The following is a 27,769-nucleotide window of genomic DNA, read 5'->3' on the forward strand; positions in this document are numbered from 1 at the left end:
TTTATTGACAGTTTGTACAAAAAGAGGTACGATATCACATTACCAGCAAATAGGCCAAGTTTACCATAAAAACAGATGTAAAAAAAAAAAAAAAGAAGCAAAATAAAAACAATTGAAATGAAAAGTGTTGACAATTGTTTTAGGGTTGGTCATGTTAGACTGTGCAATACAGACACCACACATGAAAAACTACTGAATGTGTCATTAACAGTGAAATGAAGATGAATATATTAATCTAGAATGCATTTTCAATATTTCTGTCAAATTATAAGGCTCATTTGAGAGAATGTTCAGTCTCTCATACCTAATGACAACTCCATCAAAACATTTTAAAAATGCAATTCAGTGTACCAGGGTAATGCCGCTACAGTCTCTCCGCTGTGCAACTGTGAAGTGCATTTGTTGAATGCTAACTTAAAGCATCATGCTTGTTTGTTTCTAACACATGGACATGAAATCTTTAAATATAGCACAACTATTTATCAGCTATTATTAGTAATCCATTAATGATTATTCTCTTTTTTGATATTTTACAAAGTATACCAATTATATTGAAAATTTGCTGTTTGGCTTTCAAAAACAAATATGCTAATTGATCAAATTGAAAAAAAAAAAAAAAAAAAGAAAAATCATGTTAGTTGTGAAAATACTCCAGAATTTGTGTATATAATCAGCAATAAAAACCAATGTGTGACAAAGACCAATACAGTATTCCAGATCTTCATTAGCAGCGGAGAGGGCATTACACATATTGATGACGAAATGGACAATAAGGTGAAGAGCACTCACTGAATTGTATGAAACCAGTATCTGATAACACACACCACTTCGGTATATGGATGATTAATGCTACCATGACCATTGCTAGGAAAATACTGTTACTATTACAACTAAGAGATGCTTACAGTACCCTGGAGGCTATGTAGGGGATCTACCAGCATGAGGCTTAATAAAAAAACCTTAAATTATCATTTGAAGCCCACATATTGGTAATAAACTGTCTGGAAAGATTACGTGGATGACATGGACAGTTTGAGCTCCTTTATATCATGAAAGTACAGACAACAGTATGTAAGCAAACAATTGAGATGAAAAGACTGAATTTTCACGACTCCGGGGCCAGAATGAGGAGTGATGAAATCTAAATTGCAAAGGTAAAAACATTCGACAAAATGAGTTTCAACACATCCTTATGCAATTGATCTATCAAACAAATGCAGTCATTCAAATAACACTTTTGTAACTGCAAACTACTGCATAATCAGAGGACTTAAGTTATGAACACTAGATAATTGATATGCATACATACAGTATATACACATACAAGAATATCCTTCACTAAAAGTGTAGTACACTGAACTGTACAATAGCTTCCAAAGGGAACTGTTCAGCAAAACTCTTGCTTACATAGTAATACTATGTTTTACAATGTAAGATTAAAATTGTCCCAAACAGGAAACAGAAAAAAAAGTTTTACGCAAGCCTAGACAGGCCACAAAGTGCATATACGGTCAGTAAAAAGCCACTGTTACAGGGAATCTAGAGGATGGGACATTATTTATTCAGCTTGATTTCCCACAGGAATGGGAAAGAGGAAGAGTCAACAGACTTTGAATGACTCAATTGCCTTACTACAAATTATTTCGCAATGTGGCATGTTGTTAGTAGGTGGTTAGCCACTCCAAATTGAACACAAAAACAAAGCTCTTGGAAAATTTGACACGCGGAATTCAAGTAGAGGCTTTTGCAGCTGAGAACTGTTGAGCACGCTCCTTTTTTAGTAAAAACGCCCAGTGATGCAAGCAGGACAATATCTCCCAATTGAAAATACCACCCAGAATATACTATATACTGATATTAGAACAACAGTACGATAAAAAAAAAAAAAAACACACAAAATAAGTATGGTTAAACTAAAAATAAACCTAACAAAAAAACACTTCAGTTTGAAGCACATGAGGGGTCACAAATCATGTGACCATGAATTAATGAGAGCAAACGTACATTTGTGCATGGTCAACCATCTGCATTGCTAGGTAAAAATGGAAAGTGACCCCTAGAGGGTAATGCTTGAACTTCTGAAAAGGCAAAATGTCTTTATGAAACTTGGTGATGTACTGAAATGGAAAGAAAACAGAAAAATGCAGAGACATCCTTTACAGTAGTGCTATTGATCCACTGCATATGTTAAATACTTGAAAACACAATTATTGTGCTTCTTTTTTTCCTTCAAAGACCTTTAGCCACTTCAGATCTTCAGAACAAGTTGTTTTTCTATTCTTAAGGAGGGGGGAAAAATCAGAGTTTCATAAGACACTGGCTCAGATTAAAATGATTTTTTAAATGAAATGACAGAAATTTAATTAAACTATAACAAGAATGTAAATCCATTATTTTTTTGACTGACTGTAAAAGGAATTCTGCCAATTCCTTTTTTTTATTTTCTTCAAGCATTCCCCTCTTTAATTGTCCTTTCAAAACTGACTTCTCTTAAAACATTTCAAGAGAAACAAATGGACAGACTGCTTTAGGCATGTCTGTTCACCATCAGTCTTGCTTTAAGAAACACACTCCAGTCTGACAGACTTGAATACCTCCCATTCTTTTTCTCTATGAGACTACAGCACCCTCTGGAGGTCTGGGTTAACAATGCATTTCTAGATTTTTTCCACTTCCTTTGGTCTAAGCCTGGGACAATGTCGCTCTCTCTGCCTCCATCTAGCTTTCACTTTCTCACCCTGTTTGTCTTGCTTTCTCTCTCTCCCTCTCCTTCCCTGTCTCTCTCACTTTAGCAGTTAACCATTGAGCAGGTAGACCACCAGCTCATAGGTGCACATCATGATAGCAGTGTTGGGAATCTGTCGGACCAGGTGAGTGGTGAGGCCTCGATACAGAGCTCTGTAACCCTCCTCCCGGAACACCATGTTTAGAGTTTGGAAGAACGATCGGTACTTGCTGCCCTCCTCACGTAGTCTTGTACGTATAACCTCTGTTAAAAAGGAAAAAGAGAGACAGAGAGAAGTTACTAGATGACAAGCTAGATTGCATGTTTTCTTCCAGTTTCTAACAGTGAGCCCATTTACATGCACACCAATACGCTGACAATTCCCAAAAAGGATCCTTTAAAAAAATGTGACAAAGCAAGAAAACCATGTTTACATGAGATTTGAAATATGATTTCCTAATTTAATTTGATTCCAAAGCTCCTAATTCAATACAAATCCAATTCAGATTTGAATACATTTTTCAGTTTTAATGTCAATTTTGCTTACTATTGAATTATAATTTTGCTCAAAAGTTTTGAAACACTTGAATGAAATGTTTCTCATTATCTTAAAAATATTTTGATCTGAAGGCGTATGCTTAAAAGTTTGAGATTAGTTTGTAACAAAAATATAAATTGTGCCACCATATTAATTTATTTCATTATATAACAAAAATTTTATATATATAAAAAAAAGTTTTTGAAATTGATGACTTAATAATAAAGAAAATCAGCCAATAGGTGCCCAACATAGATGGGAACTCCTTCAATACTGTTTAAAAACATTCCATTGTGATTTCTGCAAAATCTAGGCAAAGGGTGACTACTTTGAAGATGCTAAAATAGAACACAGATTTGATTTATATTTGGATATTGTTTAAATCACAAAATCATTCCCATGGTTTCATTTATGTTATTCCATCGTTATAATGACTTGACTATTATTCTAAAATGTGAAATTAAAAAAAATAATAATAATATTAATTAAAATAAAGAATGAGTTTTTAAAAACTTTTGGTAGTGTGTGTATATATGTATGTAAAACGGTACAGTCTCTTTAAGAATGCCAGAAGCTCAGTGAGCGTCAGTGTTTTTTGGTTGAACGCACATTAAAGAGAGTCGCATAAGTGATTAGAATTACATTTTTCGGATCAACAATTGACTGAGTTGTGGCCATTAATGCGCCCCTGGCCATGACCAAAGCTGAATTATCTTCTACTTTCCCACTGGATCTCTCACCAAATCTCACAGATACAATTGAGTCCACTGGGGGGGGGCACTGTGTATCATCGAGGTGTTGGATGAGAGAAGTCATAAAGGCGTATTTTTGTGCTTTCAATTGTACTCTATTGGTATTCAGTTCTAGTTGGAATCATGCATACCAATGGACAAGGATCTGTTTTTAAATTAACAAGAAATGTGAAGCGGTGTGACAAACTGGGAAGCTTATCAAACCGGTATGCGAGTTACATATCTGAAATGGGCAGAGCACATTTAATAAAAAGCCAAATTTCACCAACTGTTATTCAGATTAAAAATGTAAAATGATAAAAATATGATTTAAGACTTTAAGTAGACTCAGTTACATATATACATATGCATTTCCAAAAGGCGTCAGTATTGCTTTCTATGTACAGTATGCTCTGGATGAGTTACTCAAAAACCTGTTGAAGTTAACTTATTTTGAAACCATTCTTGATAACATGTGAATAAAACAAAATATACATTTAATGTATGTGTCATACTTGCTATTTTTGCCTTCATTATAATTAACGAATAATTGATTATTAGATTTTTGTGAGTTAAGAGTTCTTAACACATGAAATGAAAGGGACAAATAGAATGATCCAGGGAAGAGAAATGGACAGATGGAGATTGAAGGTAGGCTTAGCTTTGAAAAAAGGTCACAAGTCAGGATTTCAAGGATTGTATTGGATGTAGGACACAAGTCAACATGATTGATCTTAGATGTAGTCTAACTAAATCAACTGCCATGTAAATTAAGGTATACTGACCCACTAATAAATAAATATATATATATATATATATATATATATATATATATATATATATATATATATATATATATATATATATATATATATATATATATATATATAAAAAAAAAACTATAAATTAAGTAATTTTCGTTTATCAATGAACATCATAGAACGTTCAGTAAACATAAAAAAAGCTAAATCAATATTTGAAGTGACCACCTTTACATTCAAAACAGCACCGATTCTCCTAGGTACACCTGGACACAGTGTTTCTTGTTGTTGTTGGCAGAAAGGATATTCCAAGCTTCTTGGAAAATTTGCAACAGTTCTTTCTATCTATCTATCTATCTATCTATCTATCTATCTATCTATCTATCTATCTATCTATCTATCTCTGCTGTCTAAATTGCTTCTGTCTCTTCATGTAATCTCAGACTAACTCAATGTTCAGTGGGGGGTTCTGTGGGAGCCATGCAAGTTTAATTCTATGATAATTTGGGCATTAAAAAGCAACACATGAGCACTCACCATGGGGGTAAGCGATTGATGTAGCACACGTTTTGGATGTGGCAGCAGCCAGCATCATCCCGACAAAGTCTGAAGCATCTTTTACAGATTCATCTTCGTCATCCATATTAGCATTGGCCTTGGACTCCACGAGTTTGCGCTTAATGCTTTCATAGATGACAAAATGGATGACAGTCTCTGATATGCCAGCATAGGAAGCAGACATGCCCCTGTAGAATCCCCGTAACCCATCTGACTGATAGACCCGCCGAACACACTCAAATGCACTCATGCGCCTTTCGCCACGGTTCCTGAAAAACAGCAGGGAAAAACAAACATTCAATCAAATGTCGCAAATCTTCAAGTTCCAATGTTTGTACTTTCATTGTACCCTGAAAGAGTTCTTTCAGTGAATATATGGATTAAGGCCAGAAACATACTCAAAACAGATGTGAAAGCTTGGCCAATACAAGAAGTATCATTCTACATACTAATGCCTTTTGCGTTTCTGTGGGGTTAACAAACCTCAGTCAACAAGTGTGTGATGAGTTACCTTCAAACCGGATGTGTAATTATTCACAGAGCGAACAATAAACATGTCAACAGTATTACTAACTAAAAGTAACTTACTATGCCATGAAACTGGTTGACATGAACAAGAAAACTGGCTGTAGATTGAAGTGCTAATGCCCACTATAGTGACCCTAGTGGGATGCTAAGAATGCAATGTAAATTGCACTCAGATCAAAATGTGGATTTACAATATGAGTTCACTCAGATGGGACAACAGTGTGAAAAACAAACAAACTGTGTTACGTACCTGGCATCAAGCTGCAACCGTGTCTTAATAAGCCAGATCGGGTTGGTAGCTGTGATGGCAGTAAACCCTGGGAAAAAGGAGAGTGGTTCAGACATCGAAGTGATACAGTCCAGGTGACTGAGCACAGGACATTTAGCACGTCTACTGACTCAAGAATACATAAACTTTCCCTAAAGAAACTCCACACTTCAGAGAAGAACTGTGCAAGTCCTTAAAATATGCTTATGGCATCTTTTGATTTCAATTCAAATTAAAAGGATTTGTTAGTTAATGGCATTTCACGACATAACAGACCAATATAAAATACAAACAGTGTGATGTGAACTGCAGTACAAGTTTACTCCAAGAATGCACCTGCATCATAAACAGTGATTTTGAAAAGTATGTACAGAAGACCATTACAGATCCATTGAGGTACTTTAATTAACTTTAATGTGTTTGGTAAAGACATGGAAGCCATAAGCAAATCTTAAAGGAGTGGCCACAGCAGTAAATGAGGCCTTATTGCTGAAGCATTAAGCACGGTTGAATTTTACCACAAACAGAACTCTGTAGCCTATTTAGCTTTACTTGAAGATACAATTTTTATTAAACATATTTATCTGAATATGGAGTATAATCCTACTAGAATTATATAGTATTTTAAAAAATGGTGCCGGGTACAGGCTAAATGAGGTAAACATCTTGTGAAAATGTTTTTTAAGTCACTAACCAGTTACATAACTGCAGCCAAAGACAAAAAGTGTAATTAACAATAAGTACATTTAATTATTTTCTTTTTCACAGCATGTGCAATACATTATACCACAGCTGTGATATTCAAAACATGCCATGCAAGTACTATGCTGGCAAGTCAATGTGATATGAAAAAAAACAAGATTTGCTGAATTTATGTCAATGTGTATGCGAGTTAAGGTTGAGATTTAGGTGGAAATATTTTCTGTGCAAACTGATGCACTGTGCTTGCATTATATTAACAGTATTAAAAGCAACAGCAAAGAATTCTGCCTGATGTTGGTAGAAACAATTACATTACTACTGAAATGAAGCGCAAGGTCTGTGCTCAGTGTTGTGGGTGCACAAACTAGAAATCCCCTAACAAAAAACGACAGAGGGCACAAGACAATGGCAATCGAAGCTATTCATGTACATCTCTAACAATACAGTGTAAAGCTTTGTCTTCTTAGGCTAAACAACAACAACAAAAAAAGGTAAATTAAGCTAGAGTAGAAGCTCTAGAGAGGGTAAGAGGCCTAAGGCAACTGACTGGTGAAAGGGGGGGATGACAGATCGGTACAAGAGAGTAAAAGAGAGAGAGTGTGTCTCTGACGAGTACTCACAGGGGAGGGGCAAAGCTCCTCTCCTCACAGCTGCAGGACGAAGCCTGCAGATATGGGGGGGTAGAGCAGGCTGGCTCACAGACCCTCACGCAGGGTGAAAGCTACAGTAAATGCCTAAAATAGACACAGGCTTTTCTGTACCACAGTCACAAGCAGCAGTCCACATTCCCTTCAGTGTCAAGTCAAACACATGAGGGAGTGGAAAACTTCAATAAACCCCAACCACATCCCCATCCTAGCCCCACCCACTAATTACATTAAACAATGACCTTTCCATCCCTCCAATCATCCCATTTAAACAATTAAGAGTGTGCTTTCATTTTCCTTTTCTTTTTTTATGATTAGGAGTGAGACAGTTTGAGGATTAAAAAACAAATATGAGAGAAAGAGAGAGAGACAGAGAGAGAGAGATAGGGATGGGAATCGTAAGAAATAATGAATCCGGTTGAGAATCTTCTTATTGGATTTACAGACCTTAGCAGCCTGTTACCTGATGAAATCATGTAATATTTTAACAGAATAGATTCTTGCAAATGGTGTTTACACAGATGTTTTAATAAAATATATTTTATTAATTCATTCATTTTCATAAAATGCCAAAAATTACAACAAAACTCAGTTCTTGCTTATGAGATTAAAAAGAACCGACTCATGAGAATAATTTGTTCAGGAATCAGACTACATTGGTTGCCCTGCATGTTACGCACAGTAGATTCAAAAGAACCAGCTCATAAGAGTAATTTATTTAAGAATTTGACTACATTGGCAATGCTGTATGATTCATGCTGCTGATTAAATAGCGATGTTGCAATTACAACAGAATTTTAGTTGTGAAAAAATGCACTATCAAGAACTGTTATTGGACAGTTTAAAAAAAAATATTCAGTTCAAGAAATTTAAAATGTCATCGGTTCTGAATAAGAACCGGTTCTCGGTTCCCAACCCCAGAGAGAGAGACATATAGAGATGAAAGACAGAGAATATTTTTAGTTTTAAAGGACATCCTTAAACTAGTGTTTTCCATGACATTTTTAAGGAACAGAACGGAGCTGATCTTGCAGCACTATTTATCGTAAGTCATAATTGAGTTATAAATGCTGGGTCATAAAACACAGCTAACAATTCAAACTGGGGTCAACAATTTATCAACATTAACTCAGAGGTCAGTGGCAGTGCATGTAAGAGGAAAATGCTAACCTTGTAATTCCTGCAGACACAATCATTGCAGAATGATACTATTGTCATCAAGGTTGTGTGAACTCATTAAATGTTGCTGTTCTGATATCTAACATGTTATTCCAATTTCGAACTATTTTAAACTTTAAATATGTTTATGCATATAAAAAGGACATTATTGCTTTTTCGAGAAGAACTAAATACGTTTTTAAAGCTTAGAGGCCTCCATTTGCCTTTTAAGCTTGTCTAATTACAGTACTGTGCAAACGTTTTTTTGCACTTGTTAAAAATGTTGCACAGTGATGATTTTTTCAAAAATAATGCAATAAATAGTTTTCGTTTATCAATTAACATCATACAAAGTCCAGTAAACATAAAGCTAAATCAATATTTGGTGTGACCACATTTGCCTCCAACACATCACCAATTCTCATAGGTACACCTGGACTAGTTTTCTTGGTTGTTGGCAGATGGAACTGGAGAATTCACCACAGTTCTTCTATCTATTTAGGATGTCTGAAATGCTTCTGTATCATGTAATCCCAGATTGACTTGCTGTTCAGTGGGGGTCTCTGTGGGGGCCATGCCATCCATCGCAGGGCTCCCTGTTCTTCTGTTGTATTTGCAAAAGGAATGTTTGGGAGTCTAAAATGTATATTTCCTATTGCCACTCTAAAGCTGAAGATTTTTATAACCATCTTAATACAAATGTTTTTGTAAAACATCTTAAGTGCCCAAAACATTTTGCACAGTACAGTACATGACTTACCTGATTCTATAACAATGGAGAACATTTGTGCATCAGGCTGTAGGCATGGAGCCAGCAGTATCTCCTTTGCTGTAAACTGATGCTGATACAAAGAGCCATTAAGAAAGGATAAAGTCACCTATGCTTTTGAGATGAACGAGCAGCACATATAATAAATATTTCATAGGCCTGTGCCTTCTTGCCAATTGCAGTTCTTGCCAGATGCCAATTTTCCATCGCAGGGCTTCAGGGACCTAAATTTAACCACTTTTGTAATATAAGGGCTATATGTGCCGTAAGGTGGGGGTTGGCCCCTTTACCTCTTATCTTTTGAGTACAGGCAGCACATGCTAGTAATGTGTACGTGGCGACTAAACACTAACACATACTGGGACTGAATGACAAGGTTAGCATTCAAGATGGAAAATAAATTAAAAAGAAGTGCATGTAGATTTGTCACTGAATGAAGTGTTACAGTCTGGCAACGGGGCCATGTGTCAAAACTGCATAATCACAAGGTAAAAAAAGAGACCTGCAAGCCAGCTACAGTGGCTACATTAATTTAATAACCATCATTATTATTAATCATCATTATCATTAGGAGAATCATGATCATACCGGTGAGTTGAGACGTGACTACCTGAGGCGTCCCGATCCCGCCCGTGTCAGTCGCGAGGACCGCTGCCCACCGCGCATGGCACTCTACATGTTAGCGTAGCGCCCTGCTAGCGGTCACTACTACACACAGCACAGACAGCGTGTGAAGCCAGACTGTTTAGTAGAACACTGGCATGTAATGACTTATGTCCTCCAGCCCTCAAATGGTAAAAGAAAAAAAAAGAAAAAAAAAAGAATATAGGAAAGGAAAGCACAACCCAAACTTTGAGGACCGTTGTTGTCTTTTTGAATTATTTTAGAGTTTTACAGAGTATGCAATTACTGTATGTTTAGTTTTGCTAACAAATTTGCAATTTGGCTTGTAAGTTATTTGTGTTTAAAAAAAGATGTCTGACATTCCTCAATTTATTCTTTTAAAATTATTTTGAACATGTCAATTTTCAAAGTGTCTCTTGACAAAGTACTGATACAAGAAAAAAAAATGTTGTGCAATTAAAAGTAAAATTTTTTTGCCTCAAAAACAAAATTAAATATCTTTAACAGCTCATTAAAATATTTACTGAGAAATATATCTGCTTTAAAAGAGCACGTTTGATCCTGAAAGTCTTCAATTGTGCTTTCGATTTAGATGCTATCATACCTTGAAAAAGGTAACCCCAAAGTACAGGGCAAATACCATGGCTAAACTCCCCATTTGTACAAGATGGTCATTAGGGCAAAACATGATATTGTAAGAAGACTATCTTAAGGCTTAAGACTGGTATAAACGAATGACAACATTAGTTATAAATACCCCCAAAATGCAATCTCTTGTTTTGTGGACACTAAGAGGTAAGTATCATTTTAGTTCAGTTTGTAAAATACAACCAAACAAGCCAATGCAAACTTAAATAAAAAAAAGGCATCAACAAAGCACAAAAAAAAGATGTTGCTGGGAATCTTACCTGCTAAACCAGCAGACAGCATGTGCACCTGTGTGGAGTCAGGATCAAACACATTGTTCAACTTCTCTTTGGCTGTGGAGTAGGCAGCAAAATATATTGCCCTGTGGATAAAACAGAAACATTTATTTATTAATTTTAAGACTCTTGTGAAAATTGTCATTAGACTTGACTGACTTGATCTCCCATAAAGTACACGCCATTTCCTCGTGTCAGTTTTTACAGTAGGTGCTGCCCAAACCGCACACTTCAGCACTATTCTATGCCATTTTTTTGGTGCAAGTAGAGCGAGTAGTATGTTTACACTGAAAATGCAACAGAAAGAAGTGTACTACGAGTATTATAAAAATCAGTCAGAGGGCCATAAAAAAGTCAATTTCTTTTCCTCTCTCGTGCCAAATGTGGGTGTGCTAGTACATGCCAAGGCCAATTGTGTTCCCACTGCCACTTCCGGGGCTTCATTGTGCCTCCTCAGGGCTTTTTCAGGGCCAATGGCCTTTGGCACACCGACTACCTATCAGCCAAACAAGGCCAAATGGGGATTGTGGAGAGGTCAAAGACGGAGTTTTGCCAAACGTGCAGGGTTGTGTATCCAGCACACAATGGTACAGGTTCGGAAGAAATTAAAAAAAATTGCGGGTACTGTACATATAATTTGAAATACACAATGGACAAAGCGGTGCCCAAAGAAAGAACATTCATTGGTTCGAGATCAAGGACGGTGTGCTGGGAAATTGTCCCGCGGTTAGTGAAGAGACCATTTGGGACACCGTGGCAGTTACTGACTTGACTTTGGCACCAGGGTGGTGTGTTAAAAGCATGTTTTAGGACAACGCGTCGGGCAGTTGGCCCGATGGTGGGAATGCAGATCGATTCTGGTCTCGCAGCTCGAGGTTCAAGGCTATTGGACACAGCTGGCCAGTTGATAGCCCTGGCTCGCAGTGGCCTGATAGTGGAAAAGCGGCTTTTGGCGAGCCGGATTTGGCCAGCGAGTTGACTAGCCCTGCCTTGTGCTTTTTCCAAAAGGATTACTGAAATACAAGCAGAAGTTACTAGATGGACTTAACTAAGACCTGCGATACTATTGTATTATGACTGAGATATCAATATACTGAAATATCGGATTACTAGGTCCCTGTTGATTCCCATCCTTAGTGTTTAACTAAAACATAACCTAAAAGTGCAATTCCAAAACCACTGCCCTGTATATTGGTATTAACTAGTTGAGTTTGTAGGTGGTGATTAAGCCGACGGGTGAAGTGACAGAGGAGTATCACATGCCCTGTATTAGCATCAGATTTATTTTCCTAGTCAGGCCAAATCAGCTTGCTGATGCCCAATGAGAAAATAACAACTGGATTATACAAATTAAAATAATTGCCGTAGGATTTAAGCTTTCCTCTGTGCAAGTTTTCTTCCCTGCTTAATTCTATGTTATGTAATTCTTGCCCACACAACAAGGGCAAATTTTAAGGTCTGCACAGCTGAGCACTGTACATACTGTACTTCTTCCTCCCTCTTTAAACAGAAGCCAATCACTGCCCCTCCATGCCTGTTCGACATCCAACCAGATCAATTAGTTTCAACATCTGCCAATTTCCACCAAAAATGCTATAATTTTGCTCCCATGGCTTACTGTAACGGTCTAAATTAAATAGGACCTTCCTAGGTGGGTATTAAACAATAAAAATATCATATTAGATTTCTGAATAGATTTTGGTTAATTATCTGAGAATAAATGTATAGTTAACATAATCTCTGTATGTGAGCAGAAGCACATTTAATACATAATGCCAACAGTCACGAGGGAGCAATTCCAGCTGTGAGGGTAGAGGACACAGAGGACGGAATGCTGCGAAATATATACACAGATGGAGAAAAATGCATATGTGGGTACACACAGCTCCTGGACCATGAAAAGGCTGCTAACACAGAAATGCATTTATTTTAAAGTGGCTTCGTTGCAACACCATCTCCCACTTACTAATATAAATGGAAATAAATTAAACAGTCACACATATTATGCTCTAATGAATGAGGGCAAGAAAGCAGCTAGCATGTAGCAAAATTATGACACACTGCATTCAATGAACAAAGCACAGCTGATTCATAAGGGAAAGGGGAGGGAAAGAGAAAGCGAAAGAGAGATCAATGGTTCAATAGTTATATAGGCCAGGCTGATTAATCAGCTGATTTGTTCATTTTTATATTATCAGCTATTTTTACAATTTTGCATATCTTATTTGATTAATTCATATTATATCAGTCATAGGTCACCCTCTTCTAGACTGATCAGTATCAGCCATACTAGTTGACCATTAATACAGATCAAGTTAATCAAGGAAAAGTGATCTAGACAGCAAGTCTTTTTCCAGAAGTCGATGTCCAACACTCACTGAGAGCTGTGACTGCAATTACAGTCCCACAGACACCAACAAACATTTTAACAGCTGTAGATTTAGGGATCCATTTAACAACTACAACCTCATAAAATGGCAGGGTGAGTGACTCAGTGAGTATGCAGTGTGACAGCAGATTTAGAGCGCATGGCCAGTTTAGTCTGTAATAAGACAGTGGCATGGTCCCTTGGTGAGGTTACACTGCGATTAGGGCAATGAGACATGAGCCTCTTATAACGGTTTGACAGAAAAAGACTCTTTCCTCTATCTTTACTGCAATGAGGAAATACTACAAACCCTAACAGGTAATCACGTGCTGCCATTATCTAAAATGATCACTCGCTAATTGCCAAAGAAAGTAGAAATGGCTTTTTTCCAAGTAATACAATTTAACTCGCCAGTGGCTGGTAACTTCCTAAAGACCTGCAATATAATGAATGGTTTGAGTTAAATTTAAAGAATGAGTCTGACCCTTGTTTAAATAAGTAATCTGTGCTATTCAAACACACAAATATGAAAAAAAAAGTAAATATTTAAATGCACGTGCAGCTCCAGCGCGTTATTGAACGGCGCTACTCTGTTTACACACACGCACGCCTATTTTTAGTCTTCTCAACTCAGCTATATATACAAAGATAATTATTCCTTGTGCTTGAATGGTGCTTGATAGTTTTTGCGGTTGTTATTACGTCAAATTCGGGGCAAATGAGACAATGCCCATGTCCCCGGATGATGTCTGAAATCTATTCATACTATTTGCATGCAAACCTAAAAGAACATACTGTTTTGCCAGCAGATAAGTGCATGCTTCATCAAATACAGTACATACTGTGACAGTATGCGTTTTGGACATAGCAAGAGTCTTTCTAGCAAGTCAGTCCACTTGCGACCATCTTTGGAATGCTCTCGGGCAGCTATTTTTCTATGTAAATAAGCAGCATACAAGAGCAGCTCCTATATACTTGAATGGAGAAAGACAGAATTCTCCAAAACAGTTGGTCAAGATTACGATCAAAGAACATATTTTAAATCAGCAGTAAAATCTCATAAAATGTGGTTCTTTACCTAAGATTACTTACAAATCCTGGATTTTCTAGCTAATGTGCATGCGTGTTCTCAAATTGATAGATATCTGTATCTAAAAGATGATTGGCTCTTTTACCTGTAATGCGGGACTTCCTTTCTACAGCCGTTGACTGTTGGGCGTTCCGAGTTTAATTCATACATTGATAGATTGTTCAACTAGTTAATGTTATGATGCATTGAGCACTGCTGCAGGTTTTATAAAAAAAAAAAAAACTCTTCCCTGCAGAATGTTCACTTTTAGGGACAAAAAAACGGATTCTTTGTCAAATTAGTATGACGTTTTAGAAATTGTTGGCAGTTGGAGTGAGTTTGAGTCATAGATTTTGTACATTGATAGTTCATCATCTGGTTAATGCTTTAATGCATTGAGCACCACTCTCCACTGCAGAATGCTCAATGTAGTGACAAGAAAACAAATTCCTTGTCAAATCAGAATAACATCTTAGTTTTACCAGCAATGTGTCTCATCTATGACAAAAATGTGCAACTTCACAGTACTACTATCTTCAAATAATAGAGATGTTGCATGTGTGAATGGAGCTTAAGGATGTAAAATAAAAATTAGTTTTTACATTTGAATGCTCAGATGGTACATTTGAATTTTGGATTTGTGCCAAGCACTGACGTTGAATTAAGACATATCGCATTCTTGCACTGAAAAGTCTAGATGCAGCGCAACAATACGCAGGAGTTTCAATACGTGTTTTTAAAGTTCTTTTTAACTTGACATGGTATTTTTATAAAAAACAGCGTTCCTGCACGAGATGCTGAATAAACAATTAAATGCAGCGAAATTATGAAAGACGTTCGTCTAGTGCATGTTTACACAGAAAAGCAAATGGTAAACGGGATGGTTGCAAAGGCATTTGAAATGTGGAGGTCTTTGGCCATTGCGTCTTTCTCAGATTAAAAGGAATATTCCAGGTTCAATACAAGTTAAACTCAATCGACATGTGGCATAACATTGATTACCACAAAAATGTATTTGCACTTGCCCCTCCTGTGTTCCAGTGAGGCACTTATAATGGAAGTAGCCAAATTGTACATTTTAAAACACTCACTATTTCAATAAGTATAGCCACAAGACAGAAACAATATGCATCTTAACATGATTTTAGTTTGATAAATAGCTTCCTAAATTTTTCTGTGTAAAGTTATGGACAATTTTGCAACTTAGTTGCCATGATAATGTAATGTTGACAAACCCTTAAACCTAACTGTAATAATGACTAGGGCTGGGCGATAAAACGATCTCGATACATATCGTGATAAAAAATCCACAATGTCGATGATAAGCTTCTTAATTTTCGATATTTTGCCTGCGTTCTACATCTAGATGATCAGGTGTGTGAAACGCAAGCAGTTCGGCTTTCCCAGGCTGTGTGAAGTTGCTAACAATTACACTACGCCAGTCAACACGGTCCGGATGATAACAGTTGCACCCTCTCATTATCTCTAGAGCAGCAAAAATTACTAGTTTGTAGCCTAGTCTCTCTCACTTTAATGAAAATATATAAAAACTGTCCATTCAGACTTTTACATTTTCTAAATTTTCTTTCAGGGGATTCATTTTAAATTGAAAATAAAAACAAAACATGCAATGTGCAAATGTGAATGTATATTGTGATAAATATTGATATAGAATGATAGGAAAAAGAATATCATGATCATATTTTTGGCCATATCGCCCAGCCCTAATAATGACAAATTAAACCACTTTACAGCTCAAATAATACATGAGTTTTGACAGAAAATGTAATGTAAGTGCTTTTATAAAAGGTTTACATTTCTGCCTTTAAACCCTCCAAAAATCAGCCCAATTTACTTTTTACACTGTAAGCGCATTGCAAGTAATTCTGAAAAAAACACATTTCAGCTACTGGTGTGTGTGTTTTTGCATATAATTTATACCTGGACGGAGCCACTCCCACCAAATTGGGTCCCAGCCCCCTAAATAGTGAGCGAGGACCTTCTTTCTCCAGTATTAACCTAAGAGCGAGAGAGAGAGAGAGAGAGAGAGACAAACATGGATATAAAGAGATGTAAGGATAAAGTTGCACTACAGTAGAAATAAGAAAGCTTCCATGAATGTGCAAACTACACAGATAGCATTAGTTTTTAAAAACATGCCTTTGTACAACGCTGTACAAAGGTTAGCTTGCACAAAATTACAGCCTGTCTTGTTTCCAATTTATGTTTTGCCCTTTACGTTTAATAGACTAACAAGTTCTGCCTCTTCTAAATTCCTCTCAGAAATGTAAAAAAAAAGAAAAAAGTAAATGCATTTGCAACTGATTTTCTGTTGACCTGCTTTTCAATAGCTTTCCTTCTGTTCTTTCTTTTTTCTTCAGGGTAATATAGTAGGTCTGAATACCTGTGTTTGCCCGAGGCCAAAAAAAAAAAAAAGTGATCCCAATCCTGGAGAAGACAGAAAGACTACACGCAGAATCTGAAGTGTTTCAATACTTTGCCAGACTAGCAAAACACTAACCAAGATAGCATAACAGGGGCAAATGCAGGTATGCTCCTTGTATTGTGAACTTTGTCTTTTCTTTCCATTTTCCTTTTCTTACTGTGATGCTCTTTCAGCCCCACTGAAGTCACAACAGATGGTTATAATGTATAGTCAGCAAGAGAGACCCACAGAGAGACTAAACAATGCACAGCATTGATAACAAGCCCAAAATCTAGATAACTGTTGATCACCAAGATCGTTTAAACAAGAGTTTTATGATGTTGTATCAACAAGTGTTTTGTTGTATAGAAATATACTGCAATGTTTTTGTTTGCATTCATGTAGTATTTTCAAAACAATCAAATTGAGGGTTCAAATGCCTTGAAGCACAAAAAAAAGTTTGGTTTTGAAGTGCTCACTTGAGACAGTGCAGAGGCCCAGGTGGGGACATACGGGCCACACTGGCCCCATTCACAGTACTGAGCTGCACTTCAGAAATGTACAGCGTCACCGTTGAAGACTGCAGCCTCGTTTTCACCACCTCCAATGGACATGTCAATATAGCACCCACAGTGCCCCCACAGCTAGAGAGAGATAAAAAGAGAGAAAGTTGATATATTACTCACTTATGTAGCATAACTTGTAATGTAAAAAGAAAATGTATAATACCAGCCAGGCTGTTCAATCAACCAATATTTGGCTATTTTGAGATTACCAGCAGCGTTGGATGATTACCACGCCAATACCATGCTTGTTTGATTTACTCAAGTGTTAGCCTTCCGTTTCCATTTCAGAATGCACAACACAGAAGATAGGCCCACTGCAGCCTCAGCTTTCTGTTCTTGGTTGACATAAGTGGAACCCGACATAGTCTTCTGCTGTTGCAGCCCATCCGACTCAAGGTTCGACGTGTTGTGCATTCTGAGATGCTATTCTGCTCACTACAATTGTACAGAGTGGTTATCTCAGTTACTGAAGCTTTCTGTCAGCTGGAACCAGTCTGGTCATTCTCTGTTGACCTCTCTCATCAACAAGGTATTTTCTGATACTGACTGCCACTCACTGGATGTTTTTTGTTTTTGGCACTATTTTGATTAAACTCTAGAGACTGTTGTGGGTGAAAATCTCAGGAGATCAGCAGTTACAGAAATATGCAAACCAGTCCATCTCACAACAAAAATCATGCCACAGTCAAAATCATTGAGATAATAAACTTCCCCATTCTGATGGTTGATTGAACATTAACTGAAGGTCCTGACCTGTATCTGCCTGATTTTATGCATTGCACTGCTGCCAGATGATTGGCTGATTAGATAAATCACATGAATAAGTAGGTGTTCCCTAATAAAGTGTGTGTGTGTGTGTGTGTGTGTGTGTGTGTATGTATATGTGTATGTATGTGTATATATATATATATATATATATATATATATATATATATACATACACATACATACACAGTGCATACGGAAAGTATTCACAGCGCTTCACTTTTTCCAAATTTTGTTAGGTTACAGCCTCCAAAATGGATTAAATTCATTATTTTCCTAAATTCTACAAAAACAAATACCCCATAATGACAACGTGAAAGAAGTTTGTGTAAAGTACTGAAGTAGTTATCATTGATAACATTAATCTAAAGTTAGGTAACGTTAGCTGTCTCTTCAGTTATGTTAACTGACATATCCAGCTGCTTCTAACATTAGCCAATTATCTAATATTAACGTTTTTACCAGCGGCTCTGACATCTAACTATTTTCAGCATCTGTGAAGTTCAACACAGGTAACCACTTTTGCTTCATTTCTTTGATGGCTCACAGGGCTCAACATTAAAACTTGTCCGGGACAAGTGGATTTTTAAAGGGGCAAGTGAAATAGAATTTTACTTGCCGACCAGAACAATCAGACTAATTAAAAAAGTCAATAACAAAAATATAACCAGCTATATTTGTGATGCCTAGGCCTGTGTCACTTATTAGAAAGTTCATATACTTATTCTGCTTTATTCTGAAAGTAATTCAGAGCACATAATCTTATAATTAACTAGTGATCTAATAACAGCTGTGCTCTTTTTGATTGACAGGTGGCGTATGTGTGCTGAACATGTGCTTGTGTTTCCGAAAATGATTGCACTAATGCGTACCTGAAAGGTCAAAAAAATTTAAAAATCTTGGTGAGATATTCAGGTAAACACAGAAAGAGGTCAAAATGAATGTAAAAAAAATTATTTGTATTAAAATATCAGACCTGCTGCTGTCTAGTGTAGTGTCATTATATTAATCAAATAACCAGAACAAGAAAATTAGAAAACACTCACTGCTCTAGACTGTGTAACTTTAGTAGCTTTAAAAAGTGTTATTGTTATAATCATACAGTGAAGACCAGTAGAAGATTTATGTTGTATTTCATTCTGAATATTTACTTGAATGCTTGATAGCCTACAGCTGTTACAAACTTTTAAAGCTGTTAAAAATAGCACTGAATTTTCTTAATTTGTATTTTTTGTTCTATTATTTTTATCTATTTCTATTAACTGCTGTTTTTTTTATTGTTATTTTATTACTGACGGTTTACTAGTCTTGAATAATTACTTAAGCACTTGAAACCATTCTTCCTTATTTACCATACAAGTCAGTGTTATTATTTGTTGAGGTTTTGAAAATTGTCAAATTTCACAACCGACTACTGAAATTGTGGTATTGTGATAATGTATAGCCTTTACTGTACATGGCAGATCTTGCTGCAATAACATGATCAAAAAGTACATCTCATTCCACAGAAGTGTGTTCACCCCAGCTGTAAATGATGGCAATGGAGGTTTTTCTTTATTCGACTACCATAAATAACATAAAATAATTATCATATGCCAATAGCCTCCTCCCCTACACAGTGCAGTTTACATATCTGTCGCAGAGAACGGAGTTGATTGCACACACTATTGTACACAGGTTGGCCATAGGTCATGTATAGTCTCATTTACAATGCTTTGTGGGTGTGACGTATTTGCCATGTCACCACCATTTATGATTTAATTATTAAACATGAGCACAAAATAGTTTACAAGAGCACAAAGTTCTTCATAGATCTAGCCACTTAATTTTGCTCTGTAAGTGCACCAGATTGATGCATTTAACTTTAAAATTTAAAACATTTTCTTATGGGGGACCATGCCCCCAGACCCCCCAAGAGGGTCCGAGGTCCACCCACTACAGTCTCACAAAATCCTGAGGGAAACACTGCTATATCCTTTTTTTTTTAATCTTACTAAAAAAATAAAAAAAATAAATAAAAAAAAAACGTAATAAACACACTGTCACTAATAAAATTCAGTATTAGTGACAGTGTGCAGAAAGCTTACATATAGCTTACATATAGCTAGTTGTGACAGATATCCTGATAAAAGGTAAAATTATCTGTATCGGTGTCAGCCAATCAGGTGACAAGAAGATTGGTATCAGCTATAAAAATCCTGATCGGAGCATCCCTGGTCACTACACTCACCTAAAGGATTACAGGGTTTCCCGCAGCACTTTGAAACTAAGGCGGCCGCCTAAGCAACACACGCCTGCCGCCTTAACTACATCGTCAAAAAATATATATATGAGCGATATTCGCCGTGTACTCTGTCCTGTTTTCTCCCTTTCCATCTTTAAATATGTGATAAGCCTTCGTGTTCGCTTCAGTCTTGTTATCAGCGCGTTTTTCCGCAGCGGTGCCGAGCGTGTGTGTGTGTGTGTGTTCATCTGAGCCTCATTGGTCTGTCACTGCTCGTCAATGTCAGAATATTTGAGATGACCAATCAAATCAAAGTAGGCGGGCTTTATGTTCACAGCCGAATTTTAGCAGAGCTGACTCGACGCTTCAGTTTACGGTCGGTCAAGTGCGAGATAAGATGTAAGTTGGTAAACTAAACATTTGCTATTTGACAGTTTTTTAGGTCATAAATGTTAAACGAATCACAAAAATAATCAGGCAAATTAATAAACTTTTGTCTATTTTCGCCATTTTGAACTGAAAATAGACCACTATGTGACGTGACTGATGTAATGTAGCCTAATAATTAATTTACTGTCATTGTGAGGGACAAGACACATTAACCAGGGTACCCGCGAGGATCTTAAAAGCATTGAAAAATAATCTCAAATTAAGGCCTTAAAAGCCTTGGATTTTGTATACAAAGTCTTGGATTTCGTTACAGAGGTATTATATATTTTTTGCCTTTACTAGGATTAAGGTCATACCATAACAAAATTAACTGTTACTAATGCAGGCTTCATTCACTTTCCATGTATAGATCAAGACAGACTTGCGGAACAGACTGCAGGGGAACAGTCTGACAGCCTGCATGAAAATATGCATAAATGGTCCACCCGTAAAAGAGTGCAATTACCGAAGGGCCCTTGACTTGTTTTTTTCTAAACCAAGGAGGATAGCCTGTAGCGATGCTAGGTGTCAGCTCTGCCATAAGCAGTGATTGTAATAAGCTTTGCACATTTTGACGGACTATTAGAAGTAATGTTATTACCTTGACAAACTAATACATCATTAAAAAGATATGACTCAAGTTTCAGTATTTGTCTTAATTTGTGTCAGGAGTTATGCAATTCCAAATACACCCCCTTAACTAACACATTTTCTGCAGGAAACCCTGGATTATTAGGAACACCATACTAATACTGTGTTTGATCCCCTTTCGCCTTCAGAACTGCCTTAATTCTGCGTGGCATTGATTCAACAAGGTGCTGAAAGCATTCTTTAGAAATGTTGGCCCATATTGATAGGATAACATCTTGCAGTTGATGGAGATTTGTGGGATGCACATCCAGGGCTCAAAGATGCTCTATTGGGTTGAGATCTGGTGACTGTGGGGGCCATTTTAGTACAGTGAACTCATTGTCATGTTCAAGAAACCAATTTGAAATGATTCGAGCTTTGTGACATGGTGCATTATCCTGCTTGAAGTAGCCATCAGAGGATGGGTACATGGTGGCCATAAAGGGATGGACATGGTCAGAAACAATGCTCAGGTAGTCTGTGGCATTTAAATGATGCCCAATTGGCACTAAGGGACCTAAAGTGTGCCAAGAAAACATCCCCCACACCATTACACCACCACCACCACCAGCCTGCACAGTGGTAACAAGGCATGATGGATCCAAGTTCTCATTCTGTTTACGCCAAATTCTGACTCTACCATCTGAATGTCTCAACAGAAATCGAGACTCATCAGACCAGGCAACATTTTTCCAGTCTTCAACTGTCCAATTTTGGTGAGCTCTTGCAAATTGTAGCCTCTTTTTCCTATTTGTAATGGAGATGAGTGGTACCCGGTGGGGTCTTCTGCTGTTGTAGCCCATCTGCCTCAAGGTTGTGCATGTTGTGGCTTCACAAATGCTTTGCTGCATACCTCGGTTGTAACGAGTGGTTATTTCAGGCAAAGTTGCTCTTCTATCAGCTTGAATCAGTCGGCCCATTCTCCTCTGACCTCTAGCACCAACAAGGCATTTTCGCCCACAGGACTGCCGCATACTGGATGTTTTTCCCTTTTCACACCATTCTTTGTAAACCCTAGAAATGGTTGTGTGTGAAAATCCCAGTAACTGAGCAGATTGTGAAATACTCAGACTGGCCCGTCTGGCACCAACAACTATGCCACGCTCAAAATTGCTTAAATCACCTTTCTTTCCCATTCTGACATTCAGTTTGAAGTTCAGGAGATAGTCTTGACCAGGACCACACCCCTAAATGCATTGAAGCAACTGCCATGTGATTGGTTGATTAGATAATTGCATTAATGAGAACTTGAACAGTGTTCCTAATAATCCTTTAGGTAAGTGTATAATCTGGTTTATAATTTAAGAATGTTGCTTTTGTTCAAGAAACACTACTGAATCGAAAGGCAACATCCTCTAGCGTGAAAGACAAATAACCTGGTGACAGGTCACACATAAACGTGTGCTGCATTTTAAACGTCAGAGTATTTTTCCATCTGCTGACAACCACACTGGTTGCTCTTTTAGCTTGTGAATGCAGCCTTAAGTAACATCTGTATGTGGGTCAAGTTCAACATGTATGTTCCTTGTGTGCATGTGCGTTATAGGGGGAGGGGATCCGTGGATAGAGTTGGGCCCTGCATAAACTAATGTCAGGAGCTTGGGCCAGAACAGGAAACATTGCCACACGCAAAAGGACAATGACCAAATCGATAGACAATTCTCTTCTTGATGGGTTTTCACTAATCCACTATAACGAGTCATAGTGGATTATGAAGAAGATGCCAACAACTGCTTCACCAAATGTCACAAAAGCCTCAGCTCTGACAAGACACCTGTCAATCAAACTAATAGAAAGCTCTCCAAAGAGAATCCCTATTTATCTGTGGTTCTAAGAAGCCCATGTTATTATGTGTGCTTAAAGTTAACAGGGAAAACACTGAATATTGATAACATGCTAAATTTGCTGACCCAAGCAATCGACTGTGCATTCCTTGCTTCTAAAAACGGTTTCCTTGCATGTCTATTATTTTGTGTCACCTTTCAAAGGACAGACACACACAGGGAGCAGCTGTGAACTTTGTCCCAGATATGGAGCCCTCTGGTTTGTTGCTGCTAAGGTTTACACACTGGCGCTCTCACTCACTCCTAGGCCAATAAACAGAATGATCACACAACAGCACAACTCCGCTGCCCCTCCCACTTAAACCCTCTGCAGTGGCTTTCTAGTACTTCGCAGTTACTTATGGAATTCTGCAAAATCTGTTACATAAAAAGTTTTGATTTTGAAAGAAAAGGGAAGTGCTCCAGATAGGGGAAAATAACTTAATTGTTTCTCAAAGCTTGACAAAGTGAGCAAACGCTAACATTTTAAAGACCCCTGGTCAATGATTAGTTTAGTTTGGAAGTAAAAAAGCAGTTTGCATTTGAGGTAGGTTTGCACAGCACTGTTCAAAGGGCTAAAACTCCAATGAGTAAGGAAACATGAGTCCTGTCTAATGGAACCAGCCTCACTTAAACAGGACCTGAACCAAACTGAAACTCAAGTCCGCTTGAAAGATTCCAAAAAGATACCACAATCCAATCAAACTGGAACAGTGAATTCGGAACGACAAGCAGCGCTGTCCATGACAGAATGTGTATATTTACTTTAATGCAAACAGAAAGTGTCCATAAATATTCTATATTGTGTTATTTCTGTCTGATCATGCACTCTGCATTTGGTTAGTTGAAATATTTCAGACAGTGTCAGCAGAAATATTTCAGACAGTTTTTTTAATTAATGTATATTAAATATATGCAATTTATATGATCTTATTTTAAATGGTAGACTATATGGAATATTTGTACTTAAGAAAATGTCAATGCAAGACATGAAAAAAAATGTGATAAAAATGGTGGAAAAACTTGGTTTTAAATTATGACCAGCTACAGCACCAAAAATATATATACTTCATATAAATTTTAACCCAAATCAAATAAATTATCATTTCCATGTTATTTGTCAGATACCCTTTTACATTAATTCATTTGGTAGAGCCTTTCAGATCAAAACAGTTACACACAGTGAAGTATTTAATTTAGAGCTGTGAACCGATTAAACATTTTTACCTAATTAATCTCATAGTTTTCTGTGATTAATCATGGTGTAAGATGATACATTACACCAAACATTAATACAATCATAAATACATTTACTTTATACTTTTTCTCAAAGAACTTGCAAGAAATTGACAAGTCATCATTTATTTAAATTTATATATAAGGCTATTTAAAAATGTACATATTTAAACAAATTGTGCAGGTAGTTAATTCAATTTTTACAGTATAAATCTTTGATACAAGCATATGTTTACATCATGTCATAAAATCAGTAGACATGCTGTAATTAAAAATTGGGCAAAATGTTCTGGTGGTTTACAGTGGACTTTTTTAATAATAGGATCAGTAATATTGGCAAGAGAATCTCAAGTGTACGTTGCCATTATATTATTAGACACTATATATACAGATACACAGAAGCTAACATAAATTGAATGCTTAAGTTTAATTCACTGCAGTTTAAAATCTCAAAACTATTATTTCTCTGGCTGCCGCTCAGTCTCGCGCACACCCTGGGTCTCTCTTGTGTGGTTTCCCTTTTCACACTGGTTCAGATGACAGTGAGTGAATGTTTTTGAGCAATGTAATGAGATACAGCAGCATGTCGGTATCTCTCCCACACCTGGCTCACCACTTGTGGGTGAGGTCTCCATTTTCCGTACAGTAAATCCGCTCCGGTGTTTATTAAGCCTGGGACATGCGTCAAACGTGAAGAATAAGTATGTACTGCTCCAAACAATCAGTTTATGAGCTAGGATTTGCACGAGTTGAGAGTGTATCTCCTGGAAATATATGCCAATTTTAGCCACAAGAATTGGGGAAAAACATTAGTGAAGTTTCAGGAAGAGAAAAAACGGCAGTGTGTAAAAATAATAATAATTAAATGTTAAACAGTCAACTATTAATCGCTTTTAACATGTTACATTTCCCAACCCTAATTTTATTATAGGGTTTATTTGATATTTTTCTCACAGGGTAATAAAAAGAGCTGCCATTGCTGTGCATTGACAGGGAAACTGAATTTCCTAAACTGTTTTATTTAAAATATCACAGTATCATTGATGGGTTTGCTCTTTATGGTGGCGGGTGAACTAGCTACTGCTTATTTAAAGCACCAATTATTCTGAAATGTAGGTATTAATGAACTTATTTCAAAACATTTCTTCCCCTTACTTCATCAACACTGTATGCATAAAACACTTTAAAGGAATAAGTTGAGCTCAATCGACAGCATTTGAGGCATAATGTTGATTACCACAAACATTTTTTATTTTGACTCAACCCCTCTTTCTTAAAAAAAAGGTATAATGAGGCACTACTTACAATAGAGTAAATGAGGTGAATTGTTTGAGGGATTAAAAGGCAAAAATGTTAAGTTTATAATTTTATAAAAGCACTCTGTTAAAACAGGTGTGTTATTTGAGCTATCGAGTGATTTAAATGGTAATTTATCAGGATTACATGGTTTATGGCGTCACTGGCAACAAAACTGTAAAATTGTATATAACTTTACACAAGAAGGTTAGCAAGCGATTTATCACACTATAATCATGTTAACAAGCATATGGTTTACATCCTGAGGATATACTTTTAAAACAGAGAGTGCCTATTTTAATATTTACAGATTAGCCCCATTCACATCCATTATAATTGCCTCACTGTAATCCAGATTTTTCTTTTTTTTTATATAAAAAAATGGACAAGTCGAAATAAATTTTTGTAGCAATCAACATTATGCCACAAATGCTGTCGACTGAGCTTAACTTGTATTGACCCCGGAATATTCCTTTAAACCCACCGCCCCAACTCCTCTGACACATGTGGGAATAGTTAGGCCTTTTATAAGGGTCAGAGTCAAACATGGGAGATATGAGCTTGTTAAAGAGTGAAATGCTCTCCTCATATTTCTGTAAGAGAAATGTTGGTTAGGCCCAAATTTCTTTATTATGAATAATCAGTCAGTAACCTTTGATTCAAAGGTGAAGAATAAATGTATGCTCATATAGTGCAGAAGAGCAGCCAGAGACATGCAGGAATGAGAATGGAGACAAAAATAGTTGCACAATTGATTGTTGTGCTCCCTGTCAAGCAACAAGCTAGGATCACTGACTGGAGTCAAGCTGACAGTTGAAACCACAGACCTAGTACAATACAGGAAATGGTATTGCTTCAGGTTCACATTCAACTCTTATTTTCTCCTCTCTCTACTCTGAATTGCTATGGCATAACGCATGAATGAAAAGCATCAAAGCACAATCACTTTCTGAAATGGAGAAAGTGACTATGCTAGGACTTTCCAGAGGGTTCTGTTTGTGAAAACAACACAGGATACCATGCGTCTATTGCATGCTCTTGCGTTTACAGAAAACACTAAGACAACAGCTATACGATATGAACACGTGCTGGCAGACACTAGTTTGACTGTTTTCACTACTGTTGCATACGCAGCTTTCCGTCACACAATTTATAATGTTGTCCTATTTTAGCATATCTTGTGCGATGAGCAAAGTTATTAATAATAATAATAATAATAATAATAATAATAATAACAATACTGATCAAATATACCGGATGGACGTAAAAAGAAATGGTGTCACACTGTTAGGTCCGTGTATACACATGACAGTGGTGATTGATGTCGGCACACTACTCACCCTCCAGCAAAGAGATGAACCAGGGTGTCCCTCTGACTCATCCTTTAGCATTCTCGGAACCTACACCAAGGCCTGCGGTGCGAGCAAGAGCCGGACAGCTCCACCGAACGCGCTGAGATTCTGCTGTATCGCTCAGTTTTATGGATGTGGATGTGAATTAAAGAACACACGCTAATTCAGCCCGACGTCTTGCGGGCGAGATGTGTCGCGCGATACGGCTAGCTGAACCCGCTAACGGCCGTCGATGTGCACAGACGCCTCCTTTTGCCTCTTAACTGGTCCGGTTTTTTATTTTTATAATGACACTTTCTCTTCAATAGCACCGATATCTACCGGATTGTGGATGCAGAGGAGGTTAGTTTTGTAAAGCTAAATCCGTGCCGAGTCGGAGGTGTCTGTGAATCCGTTGTATCTCCCAAGCTGAGGCTGAGAAACGAAAAGAGATGGACAGCGGCGTCGATATTTAGGAGCCAATCAGAATCCGCACAACAGAGGCCGCGATTGGTCGACTCGCTACGTGACGTCACTTGTCTCCACCCCATCATGCCTCTCTCACATGATCACGCAATCGATAAATCGTAAATATTGACTTATCCCGATTTAGAGGTTCAGACACATACTTGCAGATTTGTTTGTAGGGTAAATGTAAGTCTGCCTGCAGTAACA

The 27,769-nt window shown here is 37.1% G+C and overlaps 1 protein-coding gene across 1 annotated transcript; it reads right to left on the minus strand.

Moving 5' to 3' along the window:
• Positions 1-27,514, minus strand: LOC127649367 (solute carrier family 25 member 36-A). Its single transcript, XM_052134425.1, has 7 exons — positions 27,104-27,514; positions 17,274-17,438; positions 16,311-16,388; positions 10,918-11,018; positions 6,092-6,158; positions 5,293-5,582; positions 1-2,989 (listed from the first exon to the last, which is right to left on the minus strand). The coding sequence occupies exons 1-7, from the start codon at positions 27,142-27,144 to the stop codon at positions 2,796-2,798; spliced, it is 936 nt and encodes a 311-aa protein (XP_051990385.1). The 5' UTR covers positions 27,145-27,514; the 3' UTR covers positions 1-2,795.
• Positions 27,515-27,769: the final 255 nt, after the last annotated feature.

Source organism: Xyrauchen texanus, chromosome 9 (genome assembly GCF_025860055.1).
Source record: "Xyrauchen texanus isolate HMW12.3.18 chromosome 9, RBS_HiC_50CHRs, whole genome shotgun sequence".
NCBI lineage: Eukaryota > Metazoa > Chordata > Actinopteri > Cypriniformes > Catostomidae > Xyrauchen > Xyrauchen texanus.

Coding starts and splice junctions, on each gene's coding strand:
- LOC127649367 (XM_052134425.1), bottom strand. CDS start 27,144: ATGAGTCAGAGGGACACCCTGGTTCATCTCTTTGCTGGAGG. Junction 17,439..27,103: donor GTTCATCTCTTTGCTGGAGG/GTGAGTAGTGTG, acceptor ATCTCTCTCTAG/CTGTGGGGGCACTGTGGGTG. Junction 16,389..17,273: donor GGGCCTCTGCACTGTCTCAA/GTGAGCACTTCA, acceptor TCTCGCTCTTAG/GTTAATACTGGAGAAAGAAG.